This window comes from Alosa alosa, chromosome 13 (assembly GCF_017589495.1).
Source record: "Alosa alosa isolate M-15738 ecotype Scorff River chromosome 13, AALO_Geno_1.1, whole genome shotgun sequence".
In the NCBI taxonomy this organism is placed as follows: domain Eukaryota; kingdom Metazoa; phylum Chordata; class Actinopteri; order Clupeiformes; family Clupeidae; genus Alosa; species Alosa alosa.
In genome coordinates, this window is record NC_063201.1 from 4,799,557 (window position 1) to 4,812,679 (window position 13,123).

The window sequence follows — 13,123 nt, forward strand, 5'->3', positions numbered from 1 at the left end:
TAAATGAAACAAAAAATTGACATGATAGTCAAAAAAACAATACAACAATCGTAGCCGGCAATAATGTTTGACCTTAACAAGTCACCATAGCAACAGAGAGCAAATAGGACGCATGTCCTGTCACTTACTGCTCTCCCTATAAACTGACTGACACAGTATAAATAGGCCTGAGAATCACCACTAAGATTGGCACATACCAACTCTAAACCAAAAGACAGGGGTGTTCCAGGTAATCCATCATGAAAAAGCTAATACAGCCATCACCAATCAATCTATTACACTAGAAATACATATAAAATATCATTAGTCACCATGCTCCATTTGACATAGTCAAAACGTATATGAAACAGCTAAAAATATAAATTCACTAAACTATGAATCACTTCCGGTTGACCCGGAGGTTTCAACGATATTTAAACTGGACACTCCCGTCACAATGACTATCTTCAAAGGAAGTTCCCCACGCAGGTCAAAGCATTTCCAGGCAGGGGTAATAGGTCAATATAACCATAAGCATAAAAGGACTTTGCACCATAGAGTAGCTATGCATTGAAGATTACCTTAAGGCGGTTGGTCTGTGAAGCACAGTTGTTTGGGAAATACCATCATGATGTTCAAATGTCAAATGCTGACTGTTAAGCAATACAATACACTACATTACAATGCTACACTCTGGGGGCATGAATTTAAAGATGGAGTTGTCCTTTAACATTTAAATGCACATTGAAGTCTCCTGATGCCTCTGAAAGGGCACAATTGAGCCCTAAATCTACTTGAAATCACTCAACATCCTTCACCTGTCACTTTACAAAATAAATTAGTATAACTGTGTTTAGACATTGAACTATTATATTTTATGAATGATAACAAATTCACAAGCTTGTTTCACATGTACTTGTTTTCAGGAGTTGAATTATGCGGACATCAGCCACTTTCAGAGAAAAAATGTGCAGAGGGTGGATCAGGGTAATGGTGGAAACAGGGAGACGCTTTACTCAGGAGTCAGACTCCCCAGCTCCCCCGCTGGCCCCACCTCAGGCCAGGTGTGTGATGAGTGCCCTCCCTGCTTATTGCATTTGTAGAACAATACATTACATTTTAAAATGTTTAAAGACCATCCTTTTCCTAGTCAGTGTGTGTGTGTATTTGTGTGTGTGTGTGTGTGTGTGTGTGTGTGTGAGTGAGTGAGAGAGAGAGAGTGTGAGTGAGTGAGTGAGAGAGAGAGAGAAAGAAAGAGAGATAGTGTGTGTGTGAGTGTGTGTTTGTGTGAGCATGGGTGTGAGATTTATGTACATACACATAATACAAATACATTTTTAATGATTTAGAAACATTTTTGTCATGCATGTTTTTCCAGGGACCTACCTATGCAGATATCAATTTTCAGAATAACACCGCCGGTATGAGGGCAACGCTGGGACACGGAGGAAATGTGGGAGATCAGAGCACAGTGTATGCTGCTGTCAAACCCAAAGGCCAGGTCAGTGGCAAAGTCCAGTATATAATGTAACGTCGGCGCACAAGACATTGCGTTGTGAACTCCCACGCAGGGCATGCTGGGATGCGGGAGCGAACATTTGGGGGTTTATGTCTGTGTTTCTCCTTAGTTTTGAGTGTAATGTTAGCGTCTTTATTGTAACATGTTTCCCTTTTAGTTCTCCCTCGTGTGTGATCCTCTCTCTGTGGGGGGTTGCGTCCTCCCCTGTATGTGTAGCGTGTGTGTGTACTTGACCTGCTCCGTGTGTATTGTGTTCTGTGTCTGTGTCCCTGCCCTCGATCCTTAATAAAGCTTGTGTGACAGTAGCCTACCTTGTATATAAACATTCACCAGGTTCTAATGCCCTGTTACCCAGGAACCTACCCGTTAAATAAACCTGAGAATTTCCTCTTTACCACTACGGTCACACAAGTTGGTAGTCTGAATAATAGGCAGAGACGTGAGATTACAATACAAAAATAACAATTTATTTATTTAAGACAGGATCAATGTACATGCACTTCAATAACAGAGCAACACCATGTAATGCTACATGTAAATAGTCAGGATCAATGTTGACACTAGATTGGGCTTACCGTAGAGGGCAGATGTCAAAGCCGCTTAGGCGAAATCTGTGATTCAAACCACACTGCAAATCAAAATGAAAAAGGTGACTCATCTAAACTAATTAACACAGCACACACAATAAGGGATAAACACCACCAGAGGAGAATAAACCCTCCAACATGCGCCCAATGCAGCCCCCAGCAGGAGAGACAAGCAACATACACAGGGAAAGCCCACTTGACAGTACATGCAGTATAAAACAAACAAAAACAAATGAGTACAAATAAGACAAAACAAAATACAGAGCAAAGCACAGAGCATCAAACATAGCAGCAAGCAAACCAAACTCCCACACATGCACACTCATGCAACAAACACGCACGTCCGCACTAAACAGGCCCAAGCAGATAGCCACCACCAGGTTAGCTAGCAATCATGCATCAGAGACGCAGCGATGGAAGGCCACAGAGAGAAGCGGAAGGCGCTCCACACAGCAAACTCCAAACAGGAACAAAACAGCAAGGCCGTCACCACATCAGGATACCATACAGATCCTATAGGGAGTACAGAGTCATTACTCTAATGTTATGCTTAATTTAGGTAAATCGATGTAAATAAAGCTAAAACCTACCATGCAACAGCTAACGTCAGATGTAGGGAGCCCGGACAGCGCAACACTCCGTGATGTTGCTGTAATTAACAGATAACGTAAACGAGTGGCCTAGCTATGCGATAACGTTTGCACACAGGAAGGAGTACACCTACCTAAGCTGGAATTGATGAGCACACCGGGGGAAAGAGCAGCCGTGAGGATATCCAGCCAGTAGTTTAGCAGCGACTGCAGTTACTGGAATGTAAACAAAAGTTCTGAACTTTCCCGCACATTAGTGCACAAACGAATGTTCCTCAGACAAAGACTCAAGCCTACCTGGAGCAAATGGTGGAACAAACTACAGCCAAACGTCAGGGATAGGTCGGTCAGAGTCGTCCCTGGACAAAGCAGACGTCTGCCCTGGATAGCCCCGCTTCCTTTTTATGGAGCACAGCTGCCAATTACCCACTTACAAAGTAGGTGGGGCAGGAGAGAGACACAACAAAACCTATCACTATACTCCAGGTAAGGACTCGTCCGGCTACACTTGCATTGAACGAAGCTCTGTGTCCTGAAACATCAAAACGTTACAGTGGCGTCAGAAGTGAAAGCAATGGAGGCCTCTGATGTGGGAGCGTGCGGTGGAGCTGCCCCTGCCCCGGGAGTTATCCTGGGGGCAGGCGACCTGACCCCGGAGCGGGGGCTGTTCGAGCTCCCGCCAGCCCTTGTAAGGGCTCCAAAACTGCACACCAAGGCTCGCCGGAGGAAGGAGAGGAGACGAGGCGCGGTTATTAAAGCTTGGCTCCGCGCAGCACAGGAATCCCCGGGCGACCTCTGCACTGGAGAGGAGGAACGACTGCTAGAGCTGCAAGAAGAGGAGGAGGACGAGTTCGGGAGCAGATGCTCGGGCCTTGCAACAGTGGAGTTCGGGCCGGCGACGGGCGAGAGCGAACTCAGCGGCCGTGAGGACGGCAGTGAAGGCGGTAGCAGCGCGGGAGCCGCGCGACCAACAACGCCAGTCGGGGAGGGCCTGCAGCGGCTGCCCCCGCCGGGGGAACGCGGCTCACCTCCGGCCCTCCTCGACGGCCCGGCTACTGGTCTGCCCGAGACGGGGCCTTTTTGTCGAAATAGAAATAGAGGCGGTGAGGAGAAGCGGAAGCCTGGGCGGCCGCGCCTGGTTCGCGCCGTACTGGAACCGGGAGGAGTGCGCTGACTTTTTTGTGGGAAAGAGGGTGGGGGCCCTCTAGTGTGTTTGTTTTTGTGTGGGTTGGGACTTTTGGGTGCGTGTGAGAGGCACCGTGCTGTGTGGGCGCCCGTTCTAGTTGGCCTGTTGGCCGGCGCCTTTAAAAAAAAAGCTTTTTTGGCTTGTTTCAATGGCTTGTTGGGGGAGCAGTGTAACATCGGCGCACAAGACATTGCGTAGCGAACTCCCACGCAGGGCATGCTGGGATGCGGGAGCGAACATTTGGGGTTTATGTCTGTATTTCTCCTAAGTTATAAGTCTAATGTTTGCGTCTTTATTGTAACATGTTTCCCTTTTAGTTCTTCGGTCGGGCACACCTAATTAAATACAAAATCCTTCTTACATTACAGTACACTTTAAATGCATATATTTACAACAAATTTAAGTGTCGTGGAGCACTGAAAATGGACAAATGTAGGCCTCATTGGCTATTGTGGTGGAAAAAACTCACACCTACCCGTTCAATTCAAGACACAAATTAGCACGCTGGTAAACCTCAATCCAAGGAAACACGCTGAGACAAAAGTAGCCATTGAACTGTCAATATTTTAATCACAATACTACAAAATGACACATCCTAACTAAGTCTAAGCCGATGTAACACTGAGCAGTAGAATGAATGTGTATTCTGCAGAATATTTAACCCAATTTGAGATCTGCGCAAAATCTGAGGCTGGAGCAGCTGTGCTTCATCCAAAGGGGTCAAAAAGCCTCTTATTTCCTAAATGCAACAATCCAATAAGAATTTGGTGTTCATCTTCTCAGTAGATGACTGTTGTCTTGGCAAACCAATAAGGGATATGCCATCAATCCACCGTACAAAGCGTTTTTGGGTGTCATGGAAACATTTCTATCCTCAGATATCCTTTTGCCTTAATGTTCTTGTTAACCAAATATACACGTGAAGCTATGGTCCCACCCCAATAACTGTCCGCAACTGCCATATTCTTCAGCTGGCAGATTTCAATCAGCAAAATAAAGAGCTGACTGACAGACTGAGGGTAATAAAAACCTGAGTTATGAAGAATAAATATGGCCAGGCTAACATTTCTCTGACCGCAAACACTTGCTGTGTTCAGATGGCTCTTCTCAACAGAGAGTACAATCTTGACCTTTTGTAATCTATGTACTCTGACTGATTAAATGTGTCCATGAAGCACATGATTTCCATATTCATGTAGGCTATACAAACAATTATGAAAGAAGAACTTCTGCTTGAATTCAATGTATCATTTAAAAAATTATTCAATATGCTACATTTAAACTATAGCCTACAATGAAAACTTTAAGTTGCGCTGTTTGTTATTATGATCACAGCACCGCCTTACTATGTTATCATTACCATGTCATTACATTATCGCAATTAATTAGTCATCATAATCATCATCATCAGCATGGCATGTCACATAACCTACCTGGTCCATCACTGAGTTCTTGTTGCATGTAGCATTATAGGCTGCACTCTCCACAGCCTGCTTTGTAGATCAGATTTATAGACCAGTTATGGTTATGGTTATGGATTTAGCAGACGCCTTTGTCCAAAGCGACACATAAATACAAAACAACATAATAATATTTAAAATTGAACAGGGAACAGGTTAGAATGTTGATCAAATATAATAAGGAGAATAGTTATAATAAACAATAATATCAATTCAATCAATAGCCTAATAAAAAAAGCAATGAAAATGAGGGGAAAGGCAATAATAAAACAATAATGTCCATTCAATCAATAATATAAAAACAATGACATGCTAAGACTACATTAAGGAGAATATCAATAATAAACAATAATGTCAAATTAATTAACAGCCTAATGAAAATAAAAGTGCTTAAACAAGTGCTTAAACAACTAAGTACATGTTGAATAGGAATGTCTTTAGACCCCTCTTAAACCACCCAAAACTACCACAGGAACGGAGAGCACTGGGCAACTCATTCCACCAACATGGAACCACTGAGGAATAGTCTGGAATTAGACCTAGTTTTTATGACTGGTCGACATAACAGACGCTCATCAGAAGACCGCAGTGGGCGGTTGGGGATGTAAGGCTTGATTATTGAATTAAAATAACTAGGAGCAGATCCTGTCAGTGTCCTATAGGCCAAAGTGAGAGATTTAAATTTAATTCTGGCTACTATAGGGAGCCAATGGAGAGTAACTAGGAGAGGAGTTACATGTGTCCTCTTTGGCTGACTGAAGACCAGGCGTGCTCCAGCATTCTGAATCAGCTGTAATGATCTTATTACACAAGCGGGTAAGCCAGCTAATAGTGAATTGCAATAGTCCAGCTTAGCGATGACCATGGTCTGAACAAGAAGTTGTGTGGAATCTTGTGTCAGATAAGGTCTGATCTTCCTAATGTTGTAAAGCATAAACCGACATGATTTTGCAATAGAAGCTACATGCTCAGAGAAGTCGGTCATCAATTACAACGCCCAAGTTACGTGCCGATCTAGTTGGGGTCAGTGAAGTTGAGTCAAGCTGGATGTTAATTTGTTGGGGAATAGCTGTTTTAGCTGGAAACACCAAAAACTTTGAGAGATTAAGCTGAAGGTGCCGATCTTTCATCCAGGCTGAAATATCCTTAAGGCATGCAGAAATCCGGTGGGAAAAACTAGAGTCATCAGGTGGGAAAGACAGGTAAAATTGAGTGTCGTCTGCATAACAGTGATAGTCAAATCCATGGGAGCGAATGGTATCAACTAAGGAAGTGGTGTAAATAGAGAAAAGCAAGGTAATACTGATCCCTGAGGCACACCTGTGGTGAGGTCATGAGACTTAGATACCTGTCCCTGCCAAGACACATTGAAAGAACACCCTTTAAGGTAAGATTCAAACCAGTCAAGAGCTTTTTCAGAAATTCCCAGTTCAGACAGTATAGAAAGGAGAATGTCATGATTAACAGTATCAAAGGCTGCAGATAAATCTAGTAGAATTAATACTGATGACTGAGCAGAGGACTTAGCTACTCTCAATGCTTCAGTCACAGACAGAAGAGCAGTTTCAGTAGAATGACCACTCTTGAAACCAGACCAGTAGATTATTCTGATGAAGAAAGCACAAACTTGCTTGAAGACCACTTTCTCCAAAACCTTTGACAAGAAAGGAAGAAGGGAGACAGACCTGTAGTTCTTCACCTCAGTTGGATTAAGTGTACTTTTCTTTAGCAGAGGTGTAACCCTAGCCTGTTTAAAAGAATAAGGAACTATTCCAGAACTGAGTGAAGCATTAAATACATGTGTGACTGCTGGTAGAATAGCGGGTGACATAGACTGTAGAAGAGTGGACGGGACAGGATCCAATGAGCATGTTGTTGGACGACTTTGCTGAAGCAATTGAGAGACTGCTTCCTCATCAAGAGGAGAGAAAGAGTCCAATGATGCTGTCATACTAACACAAGGCAAAGCCCTCCTTATAGGTGCATTAAACTGAGCACTTATGTTAGCAACTTTTTCAGTGAAAAATGTTGCAAAGTCATCTGCTGACAGTGAAGTAGTTGATGGTGGTGGTGGAGGATTGAGAAGAGATTTGAAAGTAGAAAAACTGCTGTCTACTGTCAGTGGCGCTCTCAATCTTGCTTTGATAGAATGCCTTTTTTGCAAGTGTAACAGTGGATGAAAAAGATGACAGCAAAGACTGATAGTTACTAAGATCATTTCCATCTCTGGATTTACGCCATTTCCTCTCAGCAGCTCTAAGTTCCTTTCGTACTGAGACTATACTGTTCGTCAGCCATGGATGACGAGGTTTAGAATGAGTAGGTCTTGAGGAAAGAGGACATGCTGCATTCAGACAAGATGCCAGTGTAGAGCAGAGAGTCTCTGTAGCGTCATTAACCTCAAGTGCCAAGAATGAGCTAGGAGTAGGTAAAGCAGATGTTACTAATGTTGCAAAATGATCGCTTGAGAGGCTTCTGGGGTTACGCCGGAACGAAATTGTCGGAGGAGGAGCTGCTGGGTTATCCAGGAGACGCACAGAGAATCTGATAAAGTGATGATCCGATACATGTAATGGATTAACCAAAACGTTGTCTGTATTACAGTTACGTACCAGAATTAAATCAAGATTTTTAGCAGCCTTGTGAGTAGGAGGACTGTGGACACGTGTGATATTAAATGAGGAGAGTAAGGACAGGAAGTCAATTGAAGACAAGTTATCCAAATAAATATTAAAATTGCCAAGGATTAATAATGGGCATGCATCCATTGGAATAGCAGACAGTAGAATGTCCAACTCATTTACAAAGTTCCCAAGTTGTCCTGGAGAGCAATAAATAACCACCAAGTATGATTTGTATGGCTCAGTTATCATGATGGCATGATATTCAAAGGAGTTGTGGACCTGAGCAGGCAGCAACTGTGTAAACCTCCAATCATCAGAGACGAGAAAGCCTGTCCCGCCTCCTCTACCAGACGAACGACTGGTATGCGAAAAAGCATAATTGGTCGACAACGCTGCAGGTGTGGCAGTATTCTCTGGCCTAATCCACGTCTCTGTAAGCGCAAGCAATTGAAGCGATAACTGTAAGGCCAGAGCAGGAATGAAGTCCGCTTTATTCACTGCAGATTGGCAATTTCACAACCCTACAGAAAAAGTAGGACAAGCCTGCTGAACTGATTGTTAAAGTATACCTGCGTATACAAGGAATTTGGTCTCTGCATTTATGAATTAGTGAACACACAGAGCACTCAGTGAACACACAGTGAGTTGAAGCACACACTAACCTGGAGCAGTGAGCTGCCTTGCTACAGCGGTGTTTGGGGAGCAGTGAGGAGTGAGATGTGCCTTGCTAAAGGGCACTTCAGCCGTGGATGTGGGCATGGGAGAGCAGTGCTCAACCACTTCCCCCAGCTCTGTATGCTTGCTTACATATCCTCGATCAAATTTAGCGAACTTCATCATATTGCTGACATATAGCCTACTCGCAATATTGTATATTTGTATATTGCACTAGGTGCACTACGGCACCCACCGCAATTTCAACGTGTAGGCTACTTCTAGTAACTATTTTGATGCGCTCACAGAATCCTGGCTCTGAGCCAAAATGGGAGGGGGCTGACAAGACCTGTTATTGGATCAGTCCAGTTTCAGTATGGAAAATGAACCAATGGGCCGCTGACTGTTCCTTCCTTTGAGCCAATCGTTGGCCAAACTAATTAAATTATATAGCCTATTTTGTCAGCCAAAATGTGTGTGTATATGAATGCATGTGGCTACTAACCCTCCTAGCGCAATAATGGTCTAGATATCCTATATTCCACATCCACTAAATGTCCAACAAATGCTGTGGTCTACAGTAGACCACAGTGGCCACAAATGACAGATAGGTACCGGAAAACCAGACCTTTATGGGCAATAAACGATGATTATGTGCTGCACTGAGGTGATGAGAAGCTCTGTATATGTCTGTCAGTGTGCTTTCCTGTCGCTGACCAGATGTAGTTAACTGTAAAGTTTATTACATGATTTGCATGTGTTTTTCCAACAGGCTCCTGGACCACCCCGTCAGGTACCAGATGTGACGTATGCTCAGGTCAAGAAGTGACCATTCTTTCTTAGTTTCTCTGACCGCACTTTTGTCCTGCTACTGTCCATGTGTCTCTCCAAATACCATCACTGTGTTCATTTGGGTTGCACATATTCATTATTTCAAATACCATCACTATGTTTATTTGGGTTGCACATATTCATTATTTCAGTTAATTTAAGCCCCATTGCAGTGTGTATTTGCAACCTTAACGATATGTTATTGTCATAGTGATGTAGTCTGATAAAACTGATTAATGTATAGTATGAGTGTTGATCACTCTGTTTAAGTTCTCAAAGAGATGACATGGATATATTAATTTGCAGACCACAGAAGTCCCTTGTTGTAGAGAACTTGTATCAAGATTTGGAGCACAAGCTGCAATATTTGTCTAATATGAACCTGCACTTTATCATTTTTATGTGACACATGTGATAATGCATCTCTTAAAGCCACAATTATCAATGCTGGTAATTATTAGTTATCGTATTTTGAGAATAGCATAGTGAGGTGTTTAGTAACACATTGTTGTGATGGCGATGTAGAGGAGATGATGCATTCAGCTGGAAAAAGTGGATATCACTTGATAATGCTTGGCTTTATATGCAAGTACTAGCTAAATATTTTTATTTTCTAAAATTGGTTGGTTAAAATCACTCCCGAACATTTGCTGGGGTAATTTTGTGCTTTGGTACTATGTTTTATTAGTTATTATTTTTGTCATTTTTCAGAATTATTGAATTTTATCATTTTGGGAATATATAGAAACAGCTAAACAGCTAGCCTGCTTTACTTTTAGGAATTAAAGATCCGGTAATAATTAAGTGTTATGAAATTACAGGTTAGCAACAATTTATTGTGTAAAGAGTTTTAATATATTTTATCATATGCACTGTGTTATGAAAAATGTATTTTCATCTGTTGGATCATTTATATTCATCAGCCATATTGTGGTTTGTTTCTCAACTGCATTTTTTTATTTATTTTTTTATTTTGTGATATATACATGTGAAAACATGCCTCAGGGATGCCTGTTTTTAGTAATACACTGCAGTCTTTTCATCAAGGCTGAATGTACACATTTCCCCCTTTTAATTGTGCCATGTACTGTGCAAATGCACTTATTAGAGGTGTGATGCCTTGTGATGCTCAAATGTACAATTGTTGTATTTTTACATCGACTTTGAGCAGATTGTGAAGATTAAGACGCATTGATTCTGTCGCAAAATAAATTCTAAATGCTAAAACAGTTCACTGAGACAAATTTACATCCAGTTCCAGGTTCTGAGAGGAAGCTGCTTTTGTGCAAAGTTGTACGGTTAATAGTTTCACAATATTTCCTTCCCATTTAAATTGTATCATTTCACCCTATAACTGTAATAACTATTCATCAAATATATGTCTGACTGTATCTGCAATCTTGCAAAGGAAACAGGTGTACGTATTCCAGTGAGCATGTTGTGGTGAACCCACACTAGAAAGTTTGCACCACAACTGCAATGCTGCAAACATACCCAGAAGTGCTTTGCATCGGCTCATAAGTAGAAAACAGGATGTGTGCCCACCACCTGCCAAATCTCAGGGGTATTTAGAAAAACATAGCAAGGTAGCACACAGGTGTGGCTGCCAACAGACTAAAAAAATATTTTCACTTCAAAAACTCTGTGTATACAAATTCAATTATTGTTCATTAACACACGAACATGCTTCTGAGAGCAAGAAATGGTAAAAACCAAAAGATCCCTTCCCCCACCGCAAACATGTGGATGGAGCACACGGACTGTTATCATGCATGCTGGAAAAAAACCCTTGTGGTCTATTAAACTCTGACTGTCTATTACATGTGTTCAGACAGTGTCTATACTGTCCTCTAGTATGTTGTTGATCCTGAATTTGGTTCCATTCTGAATGCCTAACGTATAGGTAACCCTATATGTTACCCTGCTCTTTCCATGAGATGGAGGTAAGCATAAGGAGCAGAGATATTTGAAGTTGTAATAAGATAAAAGAGACAGCTGACAGCTTGGCTTAAAGAGAGTGAAGGGGTTGGGGTTAATTTTCTCTTCCTGTTTCATCACACCACCACCACTTTGGTCATCATGACTATCTTCAAAGAAATTTCCCCACACAGGTCAAAGCATTTCTAGGCAGGGGTAATAGGTCAATATAACCATAAGCATACAAGGACTTTGAACCATATAGCTATGTGTATGAAAGATTACCGTAAGGTGGTTAGTATGTGAAGCACAGCTGATTGTGAAATACCAGAATTGAGTTTAGACCATAAATGGCACATTAGCTGATTGTAATTAGTCAAGTCAAGTCAAGTTTATTTATATAGCGCTTCATACACAGAGGTCATTCAATGTGCTTTACATAAACAAAAGCAAACAGGAATAGCTAATAGGTAGGTATACTTTTGCGTTCATTCATTATTTTATTTGGGTAGGGAAATGGAAAATGGAAAAACAAGTGGTCTATGACTTTTTGAAGTTCTGTAGTCACATGCTATGTAAAAATGATGCCGTATTTTGACCTAGGATTACAACTGTTGACTTAATGAATGGATAATGCGAAATGCAAAATGCAATAAAGGAAAAATAAATGTCATTCTAACCATGCTACAGTATATACAGACATATTCTGTGACCTGTTGCCAAAGCATGCGATGCATTACAGCCATTTCACAGCACCTCACAGACATTAGCGCAGGCCGCGGATGCTGAGTGTAGATTTTGCGATGTTCACAATCACAAACTCAGGCGAGGAGTACGTTAGGCTTTCTCAGGATGCGCAGCTGGGACTTGACGTTTCGTCAGAAAACAGAAATAGGCTAACGGCCAACCCGAGCGCATTCAAACTTCTGTAGGTCCAACCTGATGAAAATGTATGACCGGCAGGCGACCAAAGGAAACCATTGTTACAGTTCAGACCTTTTAGTCAGCCTATAAGCTCACCAGGGTTAGCTGTACCACTTCCAGTAAATGTTTGACTAAAGAAACAATGAGTAGGAAAAGTACAAAGGTGGAGGAAATAATAGGTAAGAGAGAGAGAGAGAGATAGAGAGAGGAAGAGAGAGAGAGAGAGGGGGAAGTAGATACAGTCATAAATACCCATCTGTATATCTCTCACTTCAGAACACTGATGGTGTTATTTTGATACGTAAACAAGGAAATAATCTTAAAATCCTACAGAAGATTTTGTGACCCTATGGGTGACAGTGGGAGCGGATCTGACAGTACAGTGGAGTAAGTTAAAGAGGGACCAGGAACAGCCACCACCTCTCCTGTTAAATGTTAACCACTCAGAGAGATAAAGAAACCGCCTGTGGCTCTATGACTACTATAAACATCTGTAGCATTTGCACTTCATGGATCGCTGGTATAGTTTTGAAATAAGGATTAAAGGTACTATATTCTATGTACTTCCTTACCAAATTCAAACAGGAATTAATTCACAAAGGGAAGAATAAAACTGCCAACCAGACTTGCATTGTTCAGTGTCTTCTCTCTATAAAATGTAGCCTGTGTTGATTTTGTGACCTCATCTCACACTTATCACTTCTGCCCCACCCCCCCCCTCTCTCTCACTCGCTACTTCTCCCTCCCTACTTTGTCATTTCACTTTTTCACTTCTGCTTCTCTCTCTCTCTCTCTTTCTCTCTCTCTCCTCTCTCTCGCATGCACGAGTGCCACCATCTGGCATGTGTTCAT

The 13,123-nt window shown here is 42.0% G+C and overlaps 1 protein-coding gene across 2 annotated transcripts in view; it reads left to right on the forward strand.

Annotated features, from left to right (window-relative positions):
* Nucleotides 1-11,250, forward strand: part of LOC125306553 (carcinoembryonic antigen-related cell adhesion molecule 6-like) — a 57,492-nt gene extending 46,242 nt beyond the window's left edge. For both annotated transcript variants that reach the window (XM_048261973.1, XM_048261974.1), the window contains 3 exons: nucleotides 906-1,043; nucleotides 1,358-1,480; nucleotides 9,372-11,250. In XM_048261973.1, coding sequence (XP_048117930.1) covers nucleotides 906-1,043; nucleotides 1,358-1,480; nucleotides 9,372-9,428 — 318 coding nt within the window. In that variant the 3' untranslated portion in view covers nucleotides 9,429-11,250. The remainder of the gene's footprint in view (nucleotides 1-905; nucleotides 1,044-1,357; nucleotides 1,481-9,371) is intronic.
* The last annotated feature ends 1,873 nt before the right edge of the window (nucleotides 11,251-13,123 follow it).